At 43.8% G+C, this 22,867-nt stretch overlaps 6 protein-coding genes across 6 annotated transcripts; 3 read left to right on the forward strand and 3 right to left on the reverse strand.

Moving 5' to 3' along the window:
• Window positions 1-2,037: 2,037 nt before the first annotated feature.
• K444DRAFT_283119 (26S proteasome subunit P45) lies at window positions 2,038-3,926 on the reverse strand. The gene is made up of 6 exons (XM_024871590.1): window positions 3,843-3,926; window positions 3,663-3,699; window positions 3,565-3,614; window positions 3,172-3,516; window positions 2,101-3,121; window positions 2,038-2,050 (listed from the first exon to the last, which is right to left on the reverse strand). The coding sequence occupies exons 1-5, from the start codon at window positions 3,848-3,850 to the stop codon at window positions 2,242-2,244; spliced, it is 1,320 nt and encodes a 439-aa protein (XP_024726687.1). The 5' UTR covers window positions 3,851-3,926; the 3' UTR covers window positions 2,038-2,050; window positions 2,101-2,241.
• A 126-nt stretch (window positions 3,927-4,052) lies between these two features.
• K444DRAFT_622407 (T-complex protein 1) lies at window positions 4,053-6,168 on the forward strand. Its single transcript, XM_024882091.1, has 6 exons — window positions 4,053-4,176; window positions 4,230-4,281; window positions 4,334-4,375; window positions 4,453-5,066; window positions 5,117-5,933; window positions 5,986-6,168. The coding sequence occupies exons 1-6, from the start codon at window positions 4,129-4,131 to the stop codon at window positions 6,009-6,011; spliced, it is 1,599 nt and encodes a 532-aa protein (XP_024726688.1). The 5' UTR covers window positions 4,053-4,128; the 3' UTR covers window positions 6,012-6,168.
• A 516-nt stretch (window positions 6,169-6,684) lies between these two features.
• K444DRAFT_622408 (tubulin-domain-containing protein) lies at window positions 6,685-8,458 on the forward strand. The gene is made up of 5 exons (XM_024882092.1): window positions 6,685-6,816; window positions 6,926-6,986; window positions 7,038-7,347; window positions 7,393-7,895; window positions 7,947-8,458. Exons 1-5 carry the CDS (start codon window positions 6,804-6,806, stop codon window positions 8,428-8,430), a joined length of 1,371 nt encoding a protein of 456 aa, XP_024726689.1. The 5' UTR covers window positions 6,685-6,803; the 3' UTR covers window positions 8,431-8,458.
• A 742-nt stretch (window positions 8,459-9,200) lies between these two features.
• Window positions 9,201-9,671, forward strand: K444DRAFT_482406 (ankyrin; the record flags this gene model as incomplete). Its single annotated transcript, XM_024873026.1, has 1 exon — window positions 9,201-9,671. A coding segment is annotated over one exon (471 nt), but the record flags the coding sequence as incomplete, so codon positions are not given.
• Window positions 9,672-10,119: 448 nt separating this feature from the next.
• On the reverse strand, window positions 10,120-16,005 carry K444DRAFT_548472 (ankyrin; the record flags this gene model as incomplete). The annotated part of the gene is made up of 3 exons (XM_024876375.1): window positions 10,120-10,290; window positions 11,051-11,423; window positions 15,740-16,005. 3 exons carry the CDS (start codon window positions 16,003-16,005, stop codon window positions 10,120-10,122), a joined length of 810 nt encoding a protein of 269 aa, XP_024726691.1.
• Window positions 16,006-16,401: 396 nt separating this feature from the next.
• K444DRAFT_484666 (ankyrin) lies at window positions 16,402-16,758 on the reverse strand (the record flags this gene model as incomplete). The annotated part of the gene is made up of 1 exon (XM_024873079.1): window positions 16,402-16,758. A coding segment is annotated over one exon (357 nt), but the record flags the coding sequence as incomplete, so codon positions are not given.
• Between the last annotated feature and the right edge of the window lie 6,109 nt (window positions 16,759-22,867).

The raw sequence follows: 22,867 nt of genomic DNA on the forward strand, positions 1-22,867 counted from the left end.
TATATACTAGTACCCTTCTAGGGAGTACTTATATAATTGAGAATCTAATTCCCTTCTAGCCCCCTTCCCTATCTCTTAAGAAGGCTAGTTTTTATAATATTATTATAAAATAAGACCTTTTTTTATTAGTTATATTTTAGCCCCTTATACGCAATTAATAAAAAAATACCCATAGAGCATCTCATCCGTACTCATTTCTTGACGAAATGATATGGTATGACGAACCCACTACAAAATCAGCACGTCACAGATTTGTCTGGTAGATGGATGCGGCTCCAAAAGACTGTGTTGACAGCAAGACATATCAACCTGAATAAGCTAGAATGACTTTGTACAAAGAGGTTATAAATATATCGATCACCCTGTATGGCAGTAGAAACAAACACAATTTCAAAGCTCAACGGTTATCTATTGTGTAACCCCCCATCCAATCCTTATGTTGTGACCGCGAAGAATCAGCTTACCCAACGAATTTTGCTACAGTCCAACCCTCGCGGAGGGAACTCTCTCTAGTTTTTAGGGTGGATACCAGCAATTGCAGTATTGTGGGTTAGCATAATGACCGCAAACCTCGCAGTGCCTTCCCAAATATGGCAAGTTTAAATGGTTGCACTAGATCATGTCAACTTTTCCTTTCCCAAATGCATTAAGTTATCCTTTCTTCTCTTACCCGACAACATTCCCAAGCACGTCTCGGATTCCAACAGAGGTAGAATCTGAAGACTTCGTCGTTATTGGCAAAGACCATACTAAGTGGTGGGTTTTGTTATCGTCGTGTTGAAGGATGGTTGATATCTAGAGTTCTTTAGTTCTTGTTAAACTGTTGTACTATTGGTTTGTCGGTTCAAATTTTTGGTTGGTTGATGGAGAAGGAGAAGCTGCCTCTGTCAGAAAATAGGCATTTTTATGCTTCTTCACACCGTCGAGAAGTTTCGAAAGTCTAGTAGTCACTCACAGATTCGTGATTGGCCCTGGTGGCCTGCTCTGTCTAAATCACGGATATGGATATTCATATATCAGACTGCTGATTCGGTTACATAGAAAGTACCTAGGGGATTCACAGGATTTGGGAGACTTCGCAAAAGTACGTGTACTCCATGATGAAAATCCGAAACCAGCACCTTGATTCATAAGAAGACGGAAATTATTAACTTATGAAGGATGGTTCAAGCTTGAATCTAATAAGCCTCTTTCTTGAAGAGTCTTATATGAAGACTGATGTCTTACAGTGCCATTTCGTTGTCTACAAGTATGCGTAGCCACTCAATAGGTATAAATATAAATAAAAGGATTTTAAAATGTCTGACTCGAAACAAAGACGGCGCTCTATCGATCTTGGAAGTCACGGGGACATTACGTTAATCAACTCCTGATATATCAAAGATATTTGAATAAGTCTCGGGTTCTTGGATCCCGACGCCCCTGTGTCTCGACCAGGCCCCTTTCATGAGACACCGGCCTTCAGACATCATTCCACTTTCTCAACTGTACCGCCAATATTTCTTGTAGCTCCGTCTTTCATAAAAGTTCTCGACTTTTTTATAATTCGATCCCTGCCCAGGAATACAAATATGTCCCCTGCATGCACTGCTAACCATTATCGGATGCTCATACTTTCAGAGTGATCCCCAGTCGTACTCTCTGCTCCCAGTTGATTGACTTCTTTCTTTCTTCTCTTCAAATAAGTTGATCCTTAGCTATATGCGCAAGCATCTCCTACGACCCAGACCAAGCCTCTCTAGCCCATGCCCCTCCGATGCCGTGATAGCTGGCTTGGTTGTACGTGCCTTTACCTTCAGCTTACTTGCTGTGTTCGTCGGGATACACTTCATCAAGAGGATTGGGGAAAGGGACAGGTCAATGGGTAAGGAGATTGAGAGGTAAAGTGTTCTATTAGTGAAGGTAAATAGAAACGGCCATGTTGCTAGTAGAATGGAGCCTGGTTGGGGAACCGGATGGTATTTTGCGGAAGGGGCTGGGAGGTAGCATGGCAGCGAGAATTTGATGCAATGAGCCTTGGGAGCTACATCCTCGAAGTTTGCTGTTGATTCTAACGCCAATAATAAGCAAACGTAAAGCAAAAATGATAATTGCTTTGACCTGAGATTAGGAGGAATTTTTCTCCACATGGACAACGTCAAGGATCTAATTGTATCAAGAACCAGGTCTCAAATTGCTCTCATTAATGCTGCCTTGAACACCTGCGCCAGCTAGTGTACATCCGCCATCTTCCCGAGCCATCTAGTTGTATTGCATATAAGTAGCAGTAGAGTTGAACTTCAAGTTCCCTTTGATGACTTTGTCGACCGCGCTCAAGAAATCCTTCTCGGTAGCAACCTTCCTTCTTGCACGAATAGCAAACATACCCGCCTCCGTGCAAACACTTCTAAGCTCAGCACCAGTCGAGTTTGGGCAAAGACGGGAGATCAGCTCCCATCTGATGTCTCGCTCGACGGACATAGACTTGGCGTGGATTCGCAGGATGTTTGCACGACCCTCGAGATCTGGGAGGGAGAATTCGATCTTTCGGTCGATACGGCCGGGTCTCATGAGGGCGGGATCCAGAGTAGATGGTCTGTTGGTGGCGAACATGACCTTAATGTTTCCTCGAGCATCGAAACCGTCCAGTTGAGTAATCAGCTCCAACATCGTTCTTTGAACCTCATTGTCGCCACCAGCACCATCGTCAAATCGAGCTCCTCCGATAGCGTCAATTTCATCGAAGAAAATGATGCAAGCCTTCTTCGTCCGTGCCATCTCGAAAAGCTCGCGGACCATTCGTGCACCCTCTCCTACATACTTCTGCACCAACTCGCTTCCAATGACTCGGATGAATGTGGCGTCTGTTCTGTTGGCAACAGCTCGGGCGCAAAGAGTCTTTCCAGTTCCTGGTGGACCATAAAGTAAAGCACCTTTTGGTGGATCGATACCAAGGTTGACGAATCGCTCTGGTGATAACAACGGCATCTCAACAACTTCACGCAGCTTCTCCACCTGTTCTTTGCATCCCCCAACGTCACCATATGTTACATCAGGCTTCTCCTCAACTGTCATCATCGTAACGCTGGCATCGATCTTTGGTGGGAGAGGTAGCAGGATTTGGTACTTGTTTCGGTCGACACTGGTCTCAGGTCAGCTATGAAATTCGATAAAGGCTCCAGAATTGCTTACCCAACTCTCATGCCCTCCTCGATATCCGTAGGACTGACACGCTCTCCGAGGTTCACGACGAACTTTGCTATTTGCTTGACGTTAATAACATATTTGCTCTTCTCGGTATCCTTCTCGTCCTGGATGATCTTCGTGCATCTCGCCACCTGTAATGGCTGCTCTTCGGACATTCGTTGTCTGTCGGCGGCGACATCCCAGAGATGAGGTGGTGCTAATCCAGTATCTGATTCCTTGACGCCAATCTTCTCATTCACGCTCTGTTGCTTCTCCTTGATCTGTTGTTCTAGTTTCTTGAGAGCGGCTGCGTAGGGTGCGGCGCCATAGGTTTTTAATACTTGAATATCCCTAAGAAGGTCAATAAGTGTGACATATGTGCCGGAGAGGGTTTCGTACTCATCGGAAAGAGGTGTGATCTTCTTTTCTTCGATTTCGTCGTCGGCGAACTGCCCAACTGTCAGCAGAATTCGCCCAGTACGCCCAGAATCACAAACCTCTTTCTTGTACTTTTCCCAAGAGGCACCCGTAGCCCTGTATATCCCCCATCTGTCAGCTTCTGGGACAAATAGAGGGTGTGCAGCTGTGAACGGAGGCGCTGGAACCTCGCGCAGTCACATTCACGCGAGAGCCTCACAACGGGGGACAAAAATGGTAACAGCTTGAGAGATACATACGAAGGCATCTTGAATGTCTGTGAAGAGTTGGAAGATTCGTGCGCGTCGAGGAGATGATGTTGAAGTGTGTGTTGTTGTCTTTGAGATGGCAAGGCAAGCCAAACGTTACGAAGCACGGCGAGTCGGCAAGCTTACGAAAGTGGTTTAGCTTCCGCCCTTGGAAATCGCCCTTGCAAATTTTGGAGAACGCGGTTGAACAGTCGCTGGACGCGACGACAGCTCTTTTCCACACCTCAACAACAAAAACTGCTTTCCATTCTTCGAAACCAGATCGGAACATTTCAGAATGGCTCTTTCACAAGCGGCTGGAAATTCTGGCAATGCAGCCTTCAAGGTGGGAGCTTTTGAAGCTTCGAATATTTCCATGGTAGCTAACACAGCTTGCAGGACAAGGAGAAGCCGATGGCTGTTCGGGCTGCGAATATTCAAGCTGCCAGAGGTAGATTTGAGATTTATTGAAGGCTTTTGGAGGTGAAGCTGACTTGAAGTAGCTCTCGCAGATGCTGTCAGAACGAGTTTAGGCCCCAGAGGCAGTACGTTCCATCTCTTACCTTTCCTCGCCTTCGAAACTCTTGTGTTCTGTAAGATCATTAAGCCAATAAATATCTAGTGGACAAAATGATCATGTCTGGGAAGGGCGAGACAATAATCACGAATGACGGATCTACGATGTTGAAGAGCATGGCGGTCTTGCACCCTTCGGCCAAGATGTTGGTGGATTTATCAGCGGCGCAAGATGTTGAAGCGGGAGACGGAACAACCTCAGTAGTGGTGCTGTGTGGAAGTTTATTGGGAGCAGCGGACAAGCTTCTCGGAAAGGGTATTCATCCATCAGTCATCGCTGAGGCTTTCCAAAGAGCAGCAGGAGCAGCCGTTAAAATTCTACACGACATGTCACATCCCGTCTCTCTCACAGACACCTCAACCCTCTTACAAGCCGCAACTACCTCCCTCTCCTCGAAAATCGTCTCACAACATTCAGGCCTCCTTGCTCCTATGGCAGTCAACGCTGTGATCAAGACCATCGACATCAAGACCGCAGACAACGTAGACCTAAAGAACATCCGAATCCTGAAGAAAGTCGGCGGGACAATTGAAGATAGCGAGATGGTAGAGGGCCTAGTAATGAATCAACAAGTTCTCAAGAACGGCGGCGGTCCTGTCAGAATGGAGAAAGCCAGGATCGGTCTCATCCAATTCCAGCTCTCACCACCTAAGCCCGACGTACCTCCCTCGCCCCCCAACTCTCGTAACCTCACTAACATACATTAAAGATGGAAAACTCAATCGTGGTAAACGACTACCGCCAGATGGACAAGATCCTCAAGGAAGAACGCACCTACCTCCTGAACATGGTAAAAAAGATCAAGAAAGCAAAATGCAACGTTCTCTTCATTCAAAAGTCAATCCTGCGCGACGCCGTCAACGACCTCTCCCTCCACTTCCTCGCAAAGCTCAACATTCTCTGCATCAAAGATATCGAGCGGGACGAAGTAGAATTCATTTGCAAATCCACAGGCTGCAAGCCAATCGCAGACATCGACTCCTTCACCGAGGACAAACTCGGTTCCGCCGACCTGATCGAGGAAGTGCAAAGCAGTGGAAGCAGAATTGTCAAGGTAACAGGCACGAAGAGCGCTGGCAAGACTGTGTCTATCGTGTGCCGTGGTGCCAACGCCATGATTCTTGAGGAAGCAGAGCGCTCGCTCCACGACGCCCTCTGCGTGATCCGGTGTCTCGTAAAGAAGAAAGCCCTCATCGCCGGCGGCGGCGCTCCAGAAATTGAGATCGCGTCTCAACTGTCGAAACAGGCACGAGCACTCACTGGCACCGAGGCAATCTGCTGGAAGGCCTTCGCGGACGCCATGGAAGTGATCCCTACAACTCTGGCGGAGAACGCGGGCTTAAATTCTATCAAAGTGGTCACGGAGCTGAGGCATAAGCATGAGTTTGGTGAGAAGAATGCGGGGGTGAGTATCAAGAGTGGGGGTGTGAAGGTTGATATTGCAGAGGAGAATGTTCTGCAGCCTCTACTCGTAAGCACGAGTGCAGTCGAATTGGCCAGTGAGACTGTGAAAATGATATTAAGAAGCAAGTACCCCTGTTCCCTGATTAATGGATGTTAAAACTAATTGTGGTGTAGTTGACGATATTGCGCTCTCGAGATAGACGGGTGGGATCGCGTATGGCTCATGATGATTGTAGAATACCTTATGTAGCAATATCAAGTCATGGAAGAATGCCCCACCAGCTGCGACCTCCTTTGCTCTCCCTTTCTGACTCCTGAGTTCCTGATCTTACCTCTCCCTCGTTCTCTGACTTTTCTTGCCCGTCCTCGCGTGGACAGAGAAAGCAGAACTAATTAAATGTCCCAAATCAATGTTAGACGTTTATACGGACTCCAAAGTTGTAGAAACTGATATTCTAGGATTTCCAAGATATTTCGAAGGGAGGAGACTTTTGAGTGTACTATATCGCATGTACATTAGAAAGGAGTTATGTTCAATGTCCAGCTTGACTTGGGACATTGACCACCGCTTTTCCTGTCCACCAGGAGCCGTCTCCTAATCACCCATGCAGCAACTACTCTACTCGACCGAATCGTCGCCGTCGTCGTCGAATTATGACACTCGTGATGTTTCTTGAGACCTCGGAGAACGATCAATCGCCGTGTTTACATAGCAACAATTGTCTCGGTGACGCAGAGAATTATGCAAATCCCATTGGCTCTTTTTATGCAGTTCACGTGACGGTAAACATAACTCCAGACCGCCTTTTCGCGATTGGCTTTACCCCTGAGAGCGCGCCCGCAGCCAAACCCCACCATAATCGCACTTCTCAACTCAATTCCAAACCCCCCAACCACAGTCGCATTGATCTGCTTTGCTTGTTGCCCACAGAGCTGTCATCACGTCTCCAACACACTCTCCACACTTCGCAAAATCACAATCTGAAGACAAAATGACGAGAGGCGAGGTATGTTTACTTTTTGCCGCTGCGGAGTCGACCTCCGCGTTCGTGCAAGCCCCTGATGTGCCCGCGTCGCAGTGTCGATTGGAGGCTAACGATGCTCCTCCTGTTGTAGATCCTCCATCTCCATATCGGCCAGGCTGGCACACAGCTCGGGAACAGTGCTTGGGAGCTGTAAGTCTTGCAGGATGCATTGTGGACGTATACTCGATTGACTTGGGACAGGTACCTCCTCGAACACGGCCTGAAGAAGGATGGTCGGCCTGATCCCGACGCGAAGGCTCTCCACGACTCGGGCGAGCTCGATACCGTCTTCACGGAGACTGGCAGTGGCAAATATGTTCCTCGATCCATCTTCGTCGACCTTGACCCCTCCCCCATTGACGAGATCCGCACTGGTGATTACCGCCAGCTGTTCCACCCAGAGCTGTTGATCAGCGGCAAGGAGGACGCAGCCAACAACTATGCTCGAGGTCACTACACAATTGGCAAAGAGATCTTGGACGGCACATTGGACAAGATCCGCCGTGTTTTGGTAAGGCTATGAGATGCCTCGGTCTGGCAAAGCTGATCATTCCAGGACAACTGCTCCTCCCTCCAAGGCTTCCTGATTTTCCACTCCTTCGGTGGAGGAACCGGCTCTGGCTTTGGCTCCCTCCTGCTCGAGCGCCTCTCCACCGACTACGGCAAGAAATCCAAGCTCGAATTCGCCGTCTACCCCGCACCCCGCGTCTCCACCGCTGTCGTCGAGCCCTACAACGCCGTCCTGAGCACGCACTCCACGATCGAAAACTCGGACTGTACGTTCCTGGTGGACAACGAGGCCGTCTACGATATCTGCCGCCGCAACCTTGACATTCCGCGCCCATCGTTCGAGCACCTGAACCGCCTGATCGCTCAAGTCGTCTCCTCGATCACCTCTTCCCTCCGCTTCGATGGCGCCCTGAACGTCGATTTGAATGAGTTTCAGACGAACTTGGTCCCGTACCCAAGAATCCACTATCCGCTCATCAGCTATGCACCCGTCATCTCCGCTGCAAAGAGCAGCCATGAGAGCTTCAAGACTCAAGATTTGACCCTGCAGTAAGCCCCCTTTCCTACCCCCTTTTCCATTTCCATGCTGATATCGTGAAGGTGCTTCGAGCCCAACAACCAAATGGTCGTCTGCGACCCGCGCAACGGCAAATACATGGCTGTCGCTCTCCTCTACCGCGGCGATGTCGTCCCTCGGGATTGCAACGCGGCCGTCGCCTCCCTGAAAGCCAAGACATCATTCAACCTCGTCGAATGGTGCCCCACCGGTTTCAAGCTCGGCATCAACTACCAAAAGCCCATGTCCGTCCCATCCACTGCTCCCAACGATGGTGCTCTCGCCTCAGTCGACCGCAGCGTCAGCATGTTGAGCAATACCACCGCGATTTCTGAGGCGTGGTCAAGACTGGATCATAAGTTCGATTTGATGTATTCAAAGAGAGCGTTCGTGCACTGGTATGTTGGTGAGGGTATGGAGGAGGGTGAGTTTTCCGAGGCGAGGGAGGATTTGGCCGCATTGGAGAAGGATTATGAGGAGGTTGCTGCGGACAGTTTTGATCCCGAGGAGGCGGGTGAGGAGTACTGAGCGTCGCGAAGTTACCCAACATGGTGGGCGAAGTTGATTGATAAATGAAGGACATGTCTGGTTCTTGTCGCGGATATCCAAATTCGTAGCGTTTTTCCTTCTGTTTTGTTGGCTCTGGCGGTGGATATAGAGAAAAGAATCAATGGTACCAGCGTGGTCAAGTAGGTAGTTTCTCGTACGAGACAATACGATGTTGATGTTTCTAATCGCACTGCTTGTTACTGTGAATTCTAGTCCTATCCGAATGAATGGAATTCATGTGTCTCCACATGTTCCCGGACCAGAACCGCTCCTTGTTTCCCTCCTCATTTAACCACTCTATATCATGTGCCAGCACAAGTTTCAGCCCGTCCATCTTCTCCAGCCCCACAATCAAGTCCCAATCTCAAGCTCCTTCCTTTGGGTTATAGCGCTTATACGTTAAACGAGCAACTATTATAGGCCTCCTTAGCGACGACTCCCTTATAAATACAGGAGAGGAGACCTAAAAAGGTGTGGCAGCCCATGTGGGGCCTTATAGCGAGCTTACCACTTTGATCTGAACGCTAGAGGGTCTAAAAGTCCCCCAATTCCCTGTATTCCCGATACATTATACCGCGATCTCCGTGCTTGCAATGCTACTGATGGATGCTGGAACAGACGTTAATGCGCAGCCCGGTGAATGTTAGAGCACTCCACTGCATTTGGCAGTCCTATTTTTATTCTTTGCCACGGTAAAAGTGCTTTTCAAAAGAGGCGCATTGATTGATGTTTTTGATTCGGATGGTTCAACGGCTCTCTCTACTGCTGCCGCGAATGGGGATATCAAGACTGCACAACTTCTTCTTTCAAGAGGAGCCGACGTTAATGCTTGCCATGAGGTGACGCCGCTTCGTGCTGCAGCTAAATATGGGCATGGAAACATGGTCCAACTACTGTTTGGAAAAGGAGCTCTTGTGAATCTGGAAATTTTATCTCGCGAAACACCACTCACTAACGCGGTTTCTGGAATGGTTTCTGAGACCAGAATGAGCATTGACAAGATTCTCATAGAACATGGAGCCGACGTACACGGCAGCTCTAGAGAATCGGCATTGTCTCAAGCGTCTCGATACAGTGACTGGATCACTGTCTCACTACTGATAAACAACGGCGCCAACCCAAACCCAATCGTCCAAAACGTGACACATGCCCCAATTTACCAATCGATCCATAATCGCAATCCAGACGTATCAGAGCTTCTCCTCGAAAGAGCAGCAGATGTCAACACAAGGGGTCTAGAGAACGGTTATACTGTGATGCATCAAGCTGCCATAGTTGGCTATGGTTTTATGATTTTGCGCCTCCTCGAGCTTGAGGCTAGAAAAGATACCTTGGGCAACGACGGCAAAACCCCGCTTGAACTCGCAAAATCCCATGGACGGGAAGAAGTGGCAGAGCTTCTTGAGGCAGCAGTAGCTTTAGAGAACAACACACCCTGAGCTTCAAGTAACACATGTCAAATCGTCAAGCATGAGGTCAAGGGAGATATATTAATGGATGTTCCGAAGGATTTCGTAGAATGACTATGGAACTTGGAAAGATACAAACCTTGAATAGATATATTTCAAGCAGGTGCAAGAAGACTCATCCTTCAAGTCTGCCACTTTTCGTGATTTCGAAGAGCACTCCACCAATATCTCGCACCACCTTTTCCTTATCACCACTCTTCTATCCCTCCAACAAGGCAATAACCTCCTCCTTCCCATTCTCTTCTGCAATATCCAACGCCGTATCCCCAAACTTATTCGTCAGATCCCTATCCGCTCCATTTGCAAGGAGCACTTTAATGACCTTCTCATGTCCTTTGCCCGCTGCTGTTATGAGGGGTGTATCTTCGTTCTCTCCTGTCTTCATGTTTGGATCTCCGCCAGCTTTGATGAGGTCTCGAACAAGAAGATCGTGGCCGTATATCACGGCGGTGGGTAATGGGAGACGGCCAAGGTTGTCGGCGAGGTCTTGCCGTGCACCTAAAGGGGGGACGAGTCAGCTTCTGGCCGGGTCTTGCGGACCAATGAAGAACTGATATCAGTCTGAAAAGAACAGAAAACCGAAATTTTCACCCAGGGAACTGACCTTGACGAATGAGTAACTGCGCTGTCTTTATCTCCCCACTGAAAATAGCAAGCAAAAGCGCAGTCGCCCCCTTCGCATACCCCTCCTCCTGAAGCGCATTAATATTCGCACCAGTCTTCAATATCTGCAATACCGCATCCCTGTGTCCCGAGCTCGCAGCATACAACAAGCCCCTCTCCAACCACTTCTCCCAAGCAGCCGGATCACGTATTTTACACTGCAAAAACAATTTAATTGCTTCCGGACTCTCATACTTGATAGCTACCTCTAGCGGCGAGTAATTATTCCCGCCTTTCATAGGGTCAGCGCCATGCTCTAGCAGAAGACGAATCATGTCCGGGAGATCGTAAGTAGCTGCCTGATGGAGAGGACCTTCGACATCGAATCGATTTGGATCGGCTCCCTTGGAAAAAAGGAACTTTGCCATTTCTTCCCTCTGCGATTCTCGCCCATCTTTATCTTTTAGGCCGGCGATGCAGTAGAGAGCTGTTCTCTTGTCTGATCCATATGTTGCATTTGGATCTACCTTCCCTTCTAAGATAAGGAGTTTCATGAATTCGAAATGGCCTTCGGAAGCTGCGTGGATGAGTGCTTGGTCTCCCTGCTCGTGATCTTCGATGAGAGCGCCTTGATCTATGAGGAATTTGACGATTTCCGTGTGCCCTTTGTTGGCAGCGCTCTGTAGGGGCGTGTAATCGTACTGATTCTTTCCATTCAAAATCACCTCTCGTCGATCCCAGAGCATCTTCACAATACCGAGACTGCCCTTCTCTATTGCTTGGCTGAATGCAGCTTGATAGTCTGCGGGCTTCAAAAAGAGTCCGCATTCGTCTTCATTGTCTAAGAGCATACTACATATTGATTCATTCCCTTCACCCGCTGCCCAGTATATGGGCTTCCTGATTTTGACAGTAGGAGGGTTTGGATCTGCACCTCTTTCGAGGAAAAATGCGAAAGCGCCTTCGAGGCCAAAGAGCGCAAGTCGATGGAGACATGGCCACTCATTCCAGATCAGGGTATTGACGTCGGCTCCTTGGTTCACCAAGTTTTTCATTCCTTCGAAATCCTTGCGTTGGACTTCTTGTGCTAGCAATGAGTTGAGCTGGATTTGCTCTTCGGGTGGCACGAACTTGGAGACTTCAATGACTTTGCCAAGCCCGCTCTTTGCGTCGTCACGGGTAATGAGTATGATCCCGCCATATCCTCGGCTTGGTAATAACTCCATGATGTCGTTGTAAAGAGCAGACGGTTTATAGTTGTCGAGGACTAGAAGCCATGGATGCCATAAGTCGCAGAGAAAGCCAGTCACGAAACTGATCTTTTCTTTCCTCGATCCGTCCGTTGATCGCCTGACCGTGGCATAGATGCTTTCAAACCCTAGACACAAATTCTCCAGAGTCGATGCGTCGAGCCAGAAAACCGTACGGAATTGTTTCAGTGAGTGCGCCCGGTGGCAATACTCAAGAGCAAGCTGAGATTTGCCAACTCCTCTGTCTCCAGATATCAAGAGAATGGTCGGAGTCTGAACCTGAGACCTCGCAGCATCATGGAGACAGACTTCTAGTTCTTTCATCAGACTCGGACGTTCGACGAAAGTCTCAACTCGTTCCTCACGCACGTCGAAGAACGTATCATCGGCCAATTCGAGGGGTGCATCCGCAGAGTCAATCACGTGGTGCAGAATCAAGACTGAAATATAAGTTTGCAGATTCCTTTCGATTTCCCGGACTTTGTCATCATACTTGAAACTCGTGAACACCTTCTTGATCTTGGTCTTGAAGTTGTCTCCTGGAGCGTTAGAGATTACATTGATCATGTTCTCAACCTCCACAATCTGAGACTGGCAACCGGAAATCATGCCCCGAAGAATGCATTTGGTGTCGAAGTCAAGGTTCTTGAGCTGAGAATCGGATTTGATCCTGCTTAGGGCATTGAGTAGCAGTGGCAGCTGGGAGGAAATCGCTTGCAGGGATTTGGGGACTTCGCCTGGATTGATGGAGCTGAGCTCATCCAGGCGCTTGGCGACTGTGAGCCCGAAAGTGATAAATTGAACGATGGACGATGCCAGGCCAATGGCGCTGAGCGGATCCATGGTGGCGAGAGGCGCTGAAGATGCCATTAGCACTCTAGATCTTGTCGGGGCGGTATTGAAAAAGTATTGGCCGAAGCAAAACGAAAGTCTAAGCTCAACGGGCCTGTACTCACAGTAGATATCGAATGATAGCAGGCTGTGGCCTTTGCAATATGTAATTTTGAATTTGGACGAATGGCGTTCTTGGGTTTCGCAAGGTGGAGGCTGTGTTTTCAGGCTACGACGCCGATATTCAGCCCAAGGCTTCTCAATGAAAGCCTCGCCATTAGATTGTGCTCACCTCAGTCACAAGCAAAAGGAATTACACTGTGTCCCAGGATCGATGAAGTGAGAGATGAGAGGGGAAGCATCCTGTGGTCAACTGAAGAATGCGGTGGTGGTTGAAACGAACCAAAAAAGCCACCTGCGGCCCCTGCAGCCACGGGACAATGGGCACACCGCCAAATCTGGGAAGAGAATCGAGTTCTTCTCCACTGAGGAAATAATTTCATACATGTAGTTACGACTTGCAATAGACTGTTGGTATCCTGGTGATGTGAAAATCCGAGCAATTTTGGTGGTTGTGAGAAGGAAACGGAGATTGGAGTTCGCGCGAGTTCCAAGGGGGGTGGCGCTAAAACAACGCTAAACACCCCTTAAATTTTAGCGACTACCGAACCGAAGCCTGTTAAACGATGTTGTTTGCAATGAGGTGGAAAGTCACTCTTAAAACAACGAGGTCGGCCTCACAAGCTGTCATATCACCAGACTGTGGGCCACTGCAATATCTGTGTTTTGATTTAGTCTAGCATACGTCCCAGTATCGAGGCAGGATTCACAAGGCGAAACTCCTTCCCGGACGTGAATCAAATACAAGGAATCCATTTTATTCTCCTCGCAATCAACTCACCTATTAACCAAATCACTAGCTGAATGATCTCTCAATTTCGAATGGTCTGATATTAAACTTATTCCTAGCAGACATAGCAATAGCGAAGCCCAAATCACAAGGAGTAAGAGCAGACCCACCGTGAATCAACTACAGCGAAGGAATCCATCAAATTATTCTCCACCGTAATCAACGCGAGTTTTGAAGCTATGCGAATGTACAGAAACCCCTATTTTCATTCTAGAATAGTCCGCAAGAAGGGAAGTCTATATCTGGGGGGGGGATTTCCCCCCAAACTCCTTCCCGTCCTCTATTAAAAAAAAACTCCAAGAGCTGGACTAGAACCAAGCAACTTCCACACTGCAATACAACAACTAACAGCACACGACATGCCACCACATCCAAGATACCAAGACGCGACACACATTCGAAAGAAAGACGAGAGAATGGTTGAGATAAACGAAAAAAGTCTGGCCGACTTCCCTGTCTCAGCCTCTGGCCTCTCTGGGGGCTATTGGTACAAATGCTCGACTTGCTATAACAGAACATGCACGAGCAGTCCGTATTCTCCTGACTGTAGTGTTTGTTGCGATATCATGGTTCGTGATGGTTGGTGACTGATCATCTGGAGGTACGATAGTTGGATAGTTCCAGAATCATCTGACTATTGTGGATGATTCTATGCGTTGAAGTTGAGGTTCATTGGCCAACCTACTGTTTGATAATAGACTAGAAAGGGCGGGGAGAATTGAGGAATCATCTACCAGCAGTGGATGATTCTGTGAGATTTGGTTTGCCAACCTAACTTACCATAATAACAATATGTCTGATATTACTATCTTATCCTGTCTCGTAAATGATTGCAAAGAACATATTGAATTAGCCTTTTTTGCATGAATGAGCCTGCTAGATTCCATGTGAAAACCCTCTCATACTAGTAGAACCCATAAGAACAGAAGACGGCCGTATCAAGGATCAATGATCAATCCCCCCCTGTCCTTCCTTCCCCTTCTCCCTTACAAAACCTTCTCCAAAACAACCCAAATTCCGGACTCGAACACTCCACCGACTATCTCCTCAAAGTAAAAATCACAATACACAACCTACAACCCACGGAGGCAAGACAAGACTACAAGATGGCTGAGACAAACAACCAAAAAACCCTGCCGTCCGAATTCCTAGTCCAAACCTCACAAGGCTTTTGGTGTGAATGCCTGGACTGCGGCTATTAAGAATGCAAGCCCTCTCCGGATCGCGCCAGCTATTCGCGCTTGGCTCCCCTAGCATGATGCGCACCATAGTCAAGAAGTAGTTGAGTTAGAAAGGGTTCCGGAATCTTCTCGACCTGCTGTGGATAGTTCATGCGTTGACGTTTTGGTTGGCCAACCTGCTGTGACAACATAATAACCAAAAATGGAATGGACGACTGCAGCTGAATATCGGACATTTAGCCTGCCATGCCAGCGAAGAAGGGCAAGCAAGATATACTTTAGCTAATCTCCTCATCCCCCCCCTGAAGATTTTGGGACATTGAAAAGTTCTTATTGCTCTCCATGCCAAGGGTACTTTACAACACCTCAATTCTCCTTCCAACCCCAACCCCAACACCGTCTCAGCCCTCTACGCGTCATCGTTACTCCAATCCCCCTCCTCATCATCATCCTCTACCTGTTCCACTAATCCCCCCTCATTATGCTTACTTGTATTCCCACTTTCCACCTCTTGCTCTTCATCAACCATGTATTCCGTACCCCTGACCTCCCACTTGTCATGCTGAGGGTGGAACTCTGTTTTCCGGCTACAGCACTTGAAGCAGATGTAAAAAGCGTCCAGGCACTCTGTGCAAGCTGTGACTGTGCCATAGATACCCTAAGAAACCCATCAGCCTCTCCCTCATCCGTGTAATAGAAAAGGAAGGGGATAGAAGACTTACAAACAAACACACATCACAGTACCCCGGCGTTCGATTCGCCCTCATCGAGGTATGGAATTTCGCATCCCACGCTCCATCTTTGCTCGGCGAAGGGGAAGCAGTACTCTTCGAACTCGTACTCCTCTTCTTCCCCTTCGGTGTCAACAACCTCACAACCTCCGCACTCGCCCCATGATACCGTGCCAGTTTCAACGGACTCCACTCCCTGTCCTCGCTCTTCCCTCTGGCCCAAGTATCTGCACCCTGGGACAAGAGTAGCTTGATGACCGCTATATCAATGCTAGATGCCGCACCCCATTTATCGGCTGGCCGGCACGCCCACATGAGGGGCGTCCATCCATCGATGTCTGGCTCGTTGATGAGATGTTTGGTCTTAGAGAGGATGAGTTCTACGACATCGAGGTGGTTGCTCGCTACCGCGATGTGGAGAGGCGACTGTCCGATTTTGGTCTTGGCTGTGACATCTGCTCCAGCGTCGAGGAGCAGGCGAACTTGCGGGAGTGTTTTGAACGACGCGTAGTGGATTGCTCGTCGTCCGAAGGCATCTGTGTAGTTGATGTCTGCGCCTTTGTCGAGGAGCAGCTGCATGTGCTCGACAGATTTATCTTCCATTCCTAGACTTGCGACATTGAGCGCAGACCCAAAATAGCCCGCGTGCGCGTTGACATCTGCACCTGCTTCATCTATTAGATAGTGGAGGATGGTATCTCTTGCGGTATCACTATAAACTTCACCGGCGTCAGGATAGAGGGTTGCTTGGAGAGGCGTGCCGCTGATGTTCGGGTCGGCGAGGTTGACATCGCCTCCCTTCGACACGAGCAATTTGAGGATCTCGAGTTGCCCCGAGGCAGCTGCAACGTGAATAGGACCGGCACGGTAGCCACCTACTACGTTAATATTGGCTTTTTTCTCGAGGAGATACGTGGCAATATCAAGCCTTTTCCTAGTGACTGCCTGGCCTAGGAACGTATAATTGCCCCGGCCGCGATGCTCTATGTTCGCGCCGCGGTTGACTAACAACTTGATGATAGATAATTGTGTGGTTGCAGTAGAGGTATGAAGAGCTGTGTCTTTGGACTCGTTGACAGCTTCTAGGTCCGGATCGTATTCTAGTAGTGCTTTCACACATTCCTCCTTTTCATTACTGACGGCTAGCATCAATGGCGTTGAGCCCTTTGGAGTCTTTGACTTCGTATTGGCACCACCCTCGAGGAGATCCCGCATAATCTCGGCATACCCTAATACTGCTATCGCTTGAAGGGGAGTGTAGCCGTCGTCCCAAAGGCTTTGTTCTTGGCATGTAATTTCTGGGTTCGCACCACGCGAGACGAGGAGTTTCACTGCTTCGGGATGGTAGTTGTATGCGGCAAGGTACAAAGGACTACCACTAAAGTCATACTCAACTTTTTTTTTCGCTGATTCTGTTTTAGTGTTTGGACGTGAGCAGCTGCCGCCTTAACCTGAGCCGAGGGTGAGCATTCCTGAGCATGCCTGAGCACGTCCTGAGCTCGGCCTGAGCTCGGCCTGAGCAACCTGAGCATACGGCAGAGTCAGCCTGAGCATGCGCTGAGGGGCCATTTTAGCTCCCACAGGGACTTGTTCCGGCTCCCTTAATACTCGGTTATACTTTCCTCATTTTGTCTCCAAGTACAGATCCCATTTTGGCTCCCTTGCAACCGAGATTCCCCCGAGCCATTTTTAGATCCACATTCGCTTATATACAGTGTATCAAAAAAAAAATCAAGGCTAATTAATTATAATTAACTATAGTTAATTATAGTTGATTATGATTTGATTCAGCAAATTTTGACTTGATTTGATTTGATTATAATTATAATTAATTATAATCAACTATAATCATCACGTGATAAGAAAACTTGAATTTCTCAAGTAACTTAAAAGATTATTAAATAACTAACGGCTATATTAATAAGATATGAACAAAACTTATAGAATATATATAAGAGTATAAAGCTAGTCTAAATCGGGCATAAAAAACTAGATATCTTTCTTAGAAACCTCTTCTTTATCTTTTTTATTTCTCCCTATTTTGAGGGATATTAAAATTAATTAAAGATTATTGAGATATTTTCGAATATATCGAGTAAAAATAAGTAAGTTTATAGTCGAAAGCTTCTTAATTAGAGCTATAATTATTGAGATATTTATATATAAAATAAGGGGAGAAGGAAGTAACCTGAGGAAAATTACTTATTTATATATAAATCCTCTAGAATCTAGAAGATTATTTAATAAGCCTCTAATTAGATATAACCCTCTAATTTTAAAGCGTCTATTTGTAAGAGAGCCTATTTTTAGCTAATTTATTTATAATAATAAGATTTATAAGGTGGCGAAGAATTACTAGAAAATCGAGGAGGTTTTAGCGCCTTCGGCTCGCGCCGCTTCGCTTACCAAGCAGCGCGATACCCGATTTAGTAAGGAGCGCCTTAAGTGATACCGGATACGGACTAGCCTAAGACTTATTTTAGCCTTATCTCGCTTTCGAACCTCCGAGCGCACGTGCACGCTCACGTGACTAAATAATTAATTATAATTAACTATAGTTAATTATAGTTGATTATGATTTGATTAAGTAGATTTTGACTTAATTTGATTTGATTCAGAGGCTATAATCAAATCAAACTAAATCATTTGACACACTGCTTATATATACGTAATAAATATATTAGCCTCATTATTCCATAACGTCTCATTAATATTTACGGGGGCGATTTTATATAATACAAATTTCGGTAGCATTCAATTTTCTCCTCTTTACTTTTATATATTTTAATACTATACTTTCCTGTCTCCTTTCTCTTTCTTTTTCTCCTAGTTTTTGTTCTGCTTATAGAGGGCAAAGGGCCAAGGTGCTCCGACGGCGAGTTTGATTCCTGTACTATTCATATATATATGACATTACTTCGGGAAAGGGCTTATATAGCGGATAATTGGAATAAGGATGACAAGTTCGCCAGTTAATCGTTATGAGATTCATGCAGCTACGAGATTGCCTTACCAAAGGGTTATACTAAAGCTCGGGAGAGGGATCATACATGCCATATAAGGGACAATCGTATTAGCGGGACTGCGAAAGGGGAGATCGCCAGTGGCCAAGCCTACTAATAGTGACATTACGTAGCAGTAATGCCGTATCAGGGAGTAGTCGCACCAGTATCCAGTAGCACTGGAAGATTTATATAAATCCTAACGGTCCAGGATTATATTAGTATCGGAGCTTCACTAATAAAGGGGGGAGGGGGAGGGTCAGCTGGCAGACGTCAGGCAGAGATAGAGATTTATATAGAATTAATACTGTATCCTAGGAGTCACACCAAGGGCCAGTGGTACTAGAAGATTAGTGTAAATCCTGGTAAGGCAGAATCACACTAGCGGCACAGTTTAGTAATAAAGGGGTACAGGATCAGCTGGGTATAGGTCAAATAGAGGTAGAGATTCATATAACGGCAATACCGCGAAGAAGTTATACGAGGGGCCAATAGCACTAGAAGATTCATATAAATCCTGACAATACAGAACCATATTAGCGGCACAGTTCACTAGCAAGAGCGTAGGATCAGCTGAGTCGGGGTCAAACAGAGGTGGAGATTCATGCAACGGTAATACTGCATCCAGAAGGGGTTATACCAAGGGCTAGTAGCACTGGGAGAGCAAGGCAGAATCACACTAGCGGCATAGTTCACTGATAAAGGGAGTGCGGGGTTACTAGTATGATTTCTGTGGCCGATCTCGTTTATATAAAGGTTTAGAATATTCCAGAGAGTAGGGCTCTGTCCATACTCAACTTCCCTTTCTCTTCGTATTAAGTAAGGGGTAGTCTTAGCCTTAGTACAATCCCTTCTTTAATATAATATCGCTGCTATCTAAACTTAACTATAGTTAGTAGGTATACTAGCTATTCTAAGCCCACTCGATTAACGTAATTTTGCTACTAAAGTGGTTCTGCCTTGTCTTATCTATATAAAACTTTTAGCTCCTTATAGAGACGGACCCTCTTAACCACCCGGTAATACCAGCAGCAAACGCCAGTTACTAATATACCCCTAAGCATTCTGCTAGCCTAGTTAATTCCTCTAGGCCAGCTAGTCAGTCCGTAAAAGGCAGGCTTAAGGCAGATTAAGGCACTAGATTATACCGGCGCTTAGCTCGACTCTTCTGAGCATAATAATAATCTGCCCAAACTAGAAGGTATCCCGGAGGAGGGGCTATAGTAGTACTCAGCTTATGCCCTAGTAAAAGGGATTGGGTTAGTCTATAGGAATAGAATCTGCCTATAAAGAAGTATATAGAAGCGCTAAGCTCTTCTAACTAGCTTGATTAGTAAAGAAGTAGCAGAGGAAAGAGTAGATATATAAGAGCTTAGTTTAGGGCTTCCTCGGATTATACTATATACCAGAAAGTATATACCGGTATAAGGAGGTAATATAGAATAGAAAGAGATATATTAGTACTTATTATAAGTTATAACACTTTTAGCTTATATTATGCTATAATATTATTGAAACTAATAATTTATAGTTAAGGTTAATAATCAGATATACTTTAAGCATTTTTAAAAGTAGTGGGGTTTCAGGCATTACTTAAGGCTACTAACAAGTTATATATAGAGGCTCAGATCTGAACTAGCTAGTATAAAGGAGTTTAATAAATGGGTTTATAATATAACTTCAAAACTCAAATATAGGTAGATATAGACGAGAAGCGGCTTTAAATAGAGAATAGTATAAGATTAGAGGAAGATATATTAGGTAGAATATTATAAAAGAAACTTAGAAGCAGATTTAAAGACTTGTAATTACTAAGGCTAATAGATATTTCTTATACTATAAGTATTATAATATTAACTAGTGAATTATTTAATAACTTATATAGTTATTTGCTTTAATAGGTTTATTATATTATATAGCTTTCCAAAATACTCTATAGCAAATAATATACCTTAAATACTAATTTGTAACTAGTAAGACTATTCGCTAATATAATTCAGGCCAATTTCTTTTTTTTGACTTTTTAAATACTTTTCCCTTAATTCTCTAGAATATAGAAGTCTCCGGAGTAATTTCTTTAATATAACTTAATTAACTATTAGCTTTCTCTAGTAAAGATAAGGCATCCTAATTTAAAGGCTCTAAGAGATTATAGCTTTCTAATACCTATAAAAGTCCGGATTCTTCTGGCTCAAATTACTATAAGACCTCAAAATTAGGCAATATATTAATAACTAAATAGACTTTTTTTAGGTAAGTCGGTATTTATATATTATAAATATTCTTAGTAAATTTATATACTATCTATTTCTCTTTACTATCTAATACTATAAATCTAAACTTATAGATTAGATAGTAATAGAAAATAGTCTTTTTTCTATTAATTATAGAATAATAGCTATAGATTCTTACTATCCGGTAATTATACGAGATTAAAAAGGCAAGTATTTCCCAATAAAGCTTATTTTCATGCTTTATAAGTCTAAATAGTTTAATAATACCTCTTATTACCAGAATTATACTATAAGTATTCTATTAGTCTATAATATTAAATACTATAATATTATACTTAATCTTATAGGTTAGAAATAGGAAGTATATCTGCCAGATAGCTATAAAATAAGATATAAAAGTATCTGGAAGCTCGCTAATAAAAGGCTAAAGCTTTTCTAGCTAATTATTTATAAATATAGATTATCTGAAACCTATAGAATAATTAGATTATAGGCAAGAACTATAAAAAGATTTGGTACTATTCTAGCCTTTATTAATATTTTTAATTAAAGAATTAAGATATATAGTACTATATATAGCTAGGGTTTCTATAGAAAGAATAATTAATTAAGTAATATCTTAAACTACTCTTACCTTATTTCTGTTTTATATTTTTTAGTAAGCTTTCTTAAATATATTATTATAAAATAAGAAGCTTTAAGGAACTATCTGCTCTTTCTCTAATAAAATTTAGTAGAAGTTCTTATTTATATTTATAATACCCAAGTTAGACTTATTTATAAAGCTACTCTTGGTTATAAGAATAATTATATAGCTCGGATATATATAAAATGCACTTTTTGCTTTTCTTAGCTTTTAATTACTAGGTATTATAGAGCTAGATATAATAGAGCCAGCTTCCGATTATTTATTATAAAAAGAAGATAATAACTTCCTTCTTATAAATAAGTAATTTAATTCTATTTTTATTACCTAGAATATTCCGTTATATATTTCGAGATCTTTTTTAGTCTAATTATCTTAGTTAAAATATTTCTTAGGCTAGCATTTCTCTTTACTCTAGTAACTAATTAAATTAGTTTTATTATTATTAATATTACTCGTTATTTCTCGGTTAAATATATCCTTAATAGTAGAAGATATTCGTTATTATTTTTAAAGAGGCTCAAATAAAGTAGAACTAGATAGATCTTTAGGTTCTTATAATTATTTTCGTTTTTGTTTTCATTTCCTAGCCTATAAAAACTTGACTTAAATTAGCTTTATAGTATACTAGAAAAAGAAAGCTATACCTCTTTACCGGAAGTATTACTAGTTAGGGAAGGAAGTAGGTATTTAGGTTTAGTATTTATATTTTTGGATATAATTTATTATAAATATATATTTTTATAAGGAAAAGGTTATAGTTGCTTTTTCTTAATATCTTATAGCCACATTTCTATTAATAATTAGTTAGAATATATAGAGAGTATAAATAGCTTATTTACTTTTGTTTTTTTATACTAAGTTTTATTATCTAACTTTTTAGATATTTCGGTTTACTTAATATAAGGCTATATTAACTAGAAAGAAAAAGAAATAAGAAGTGGATTTATATTACTACTAGGTTAATAGATAGAGGTAGATAGAAGAGTTAGAAAAGATAAATAGAATATAGTATAATAAGTAATAATATACTAGTACTTTAAATTAAAAATTCGTAAACTAGTATCTTTCTCTTATAAATTATCTGAGATTAGCTATTAAGAATATAGAATTAAAGTCGGTACCAGAAATATAGGGCTTATAAGTTAGGATAAGAAAAGTTAGGAATTATAAAGTAAAGCTATAATATAAAACATTATTTAATACTATACTAAATAAAGATTAGTTTATAACTAGTATATTTTTACTAGCTAATAACTATTATCTAGTACTAATAATCCGGAGCTTATAATACTTATTTGATTTACTTGCCTATTAAGTAAAGAATATAAATTAGTTTACTATAAAGTACTATTTTAATTAATTAATTACTTTTTAAATAGTTGCGGTTTACTATTTAGTATAGCTATATACTTTAGTTAGTAGCTTTACTAAAGTAATATAGAGCTCTTATTTCGCTAATAAATCTGAGTATAATTATTATAGCCTGTAATTATTAAATATATATAATTAAGCTATAAAGAAAGCTTTAGTATTTCAGGATTTACCCCGCTATATTT

This window comes from Hyaloscypha bicolor (assembly GCF_002865645.1).
Source record: "Hyaloscypha bicolor E unplaced genomic scaffold K444scaffold_189, whole genome shotgun sequence".
Lineage (NCBI taxonomy): Eukaryota > Fungi > Ascomycota > Leotiomycetes > Helotiales > Hyaloscyphaceae > Hyaloscypha > Hyaloscypha bicolor.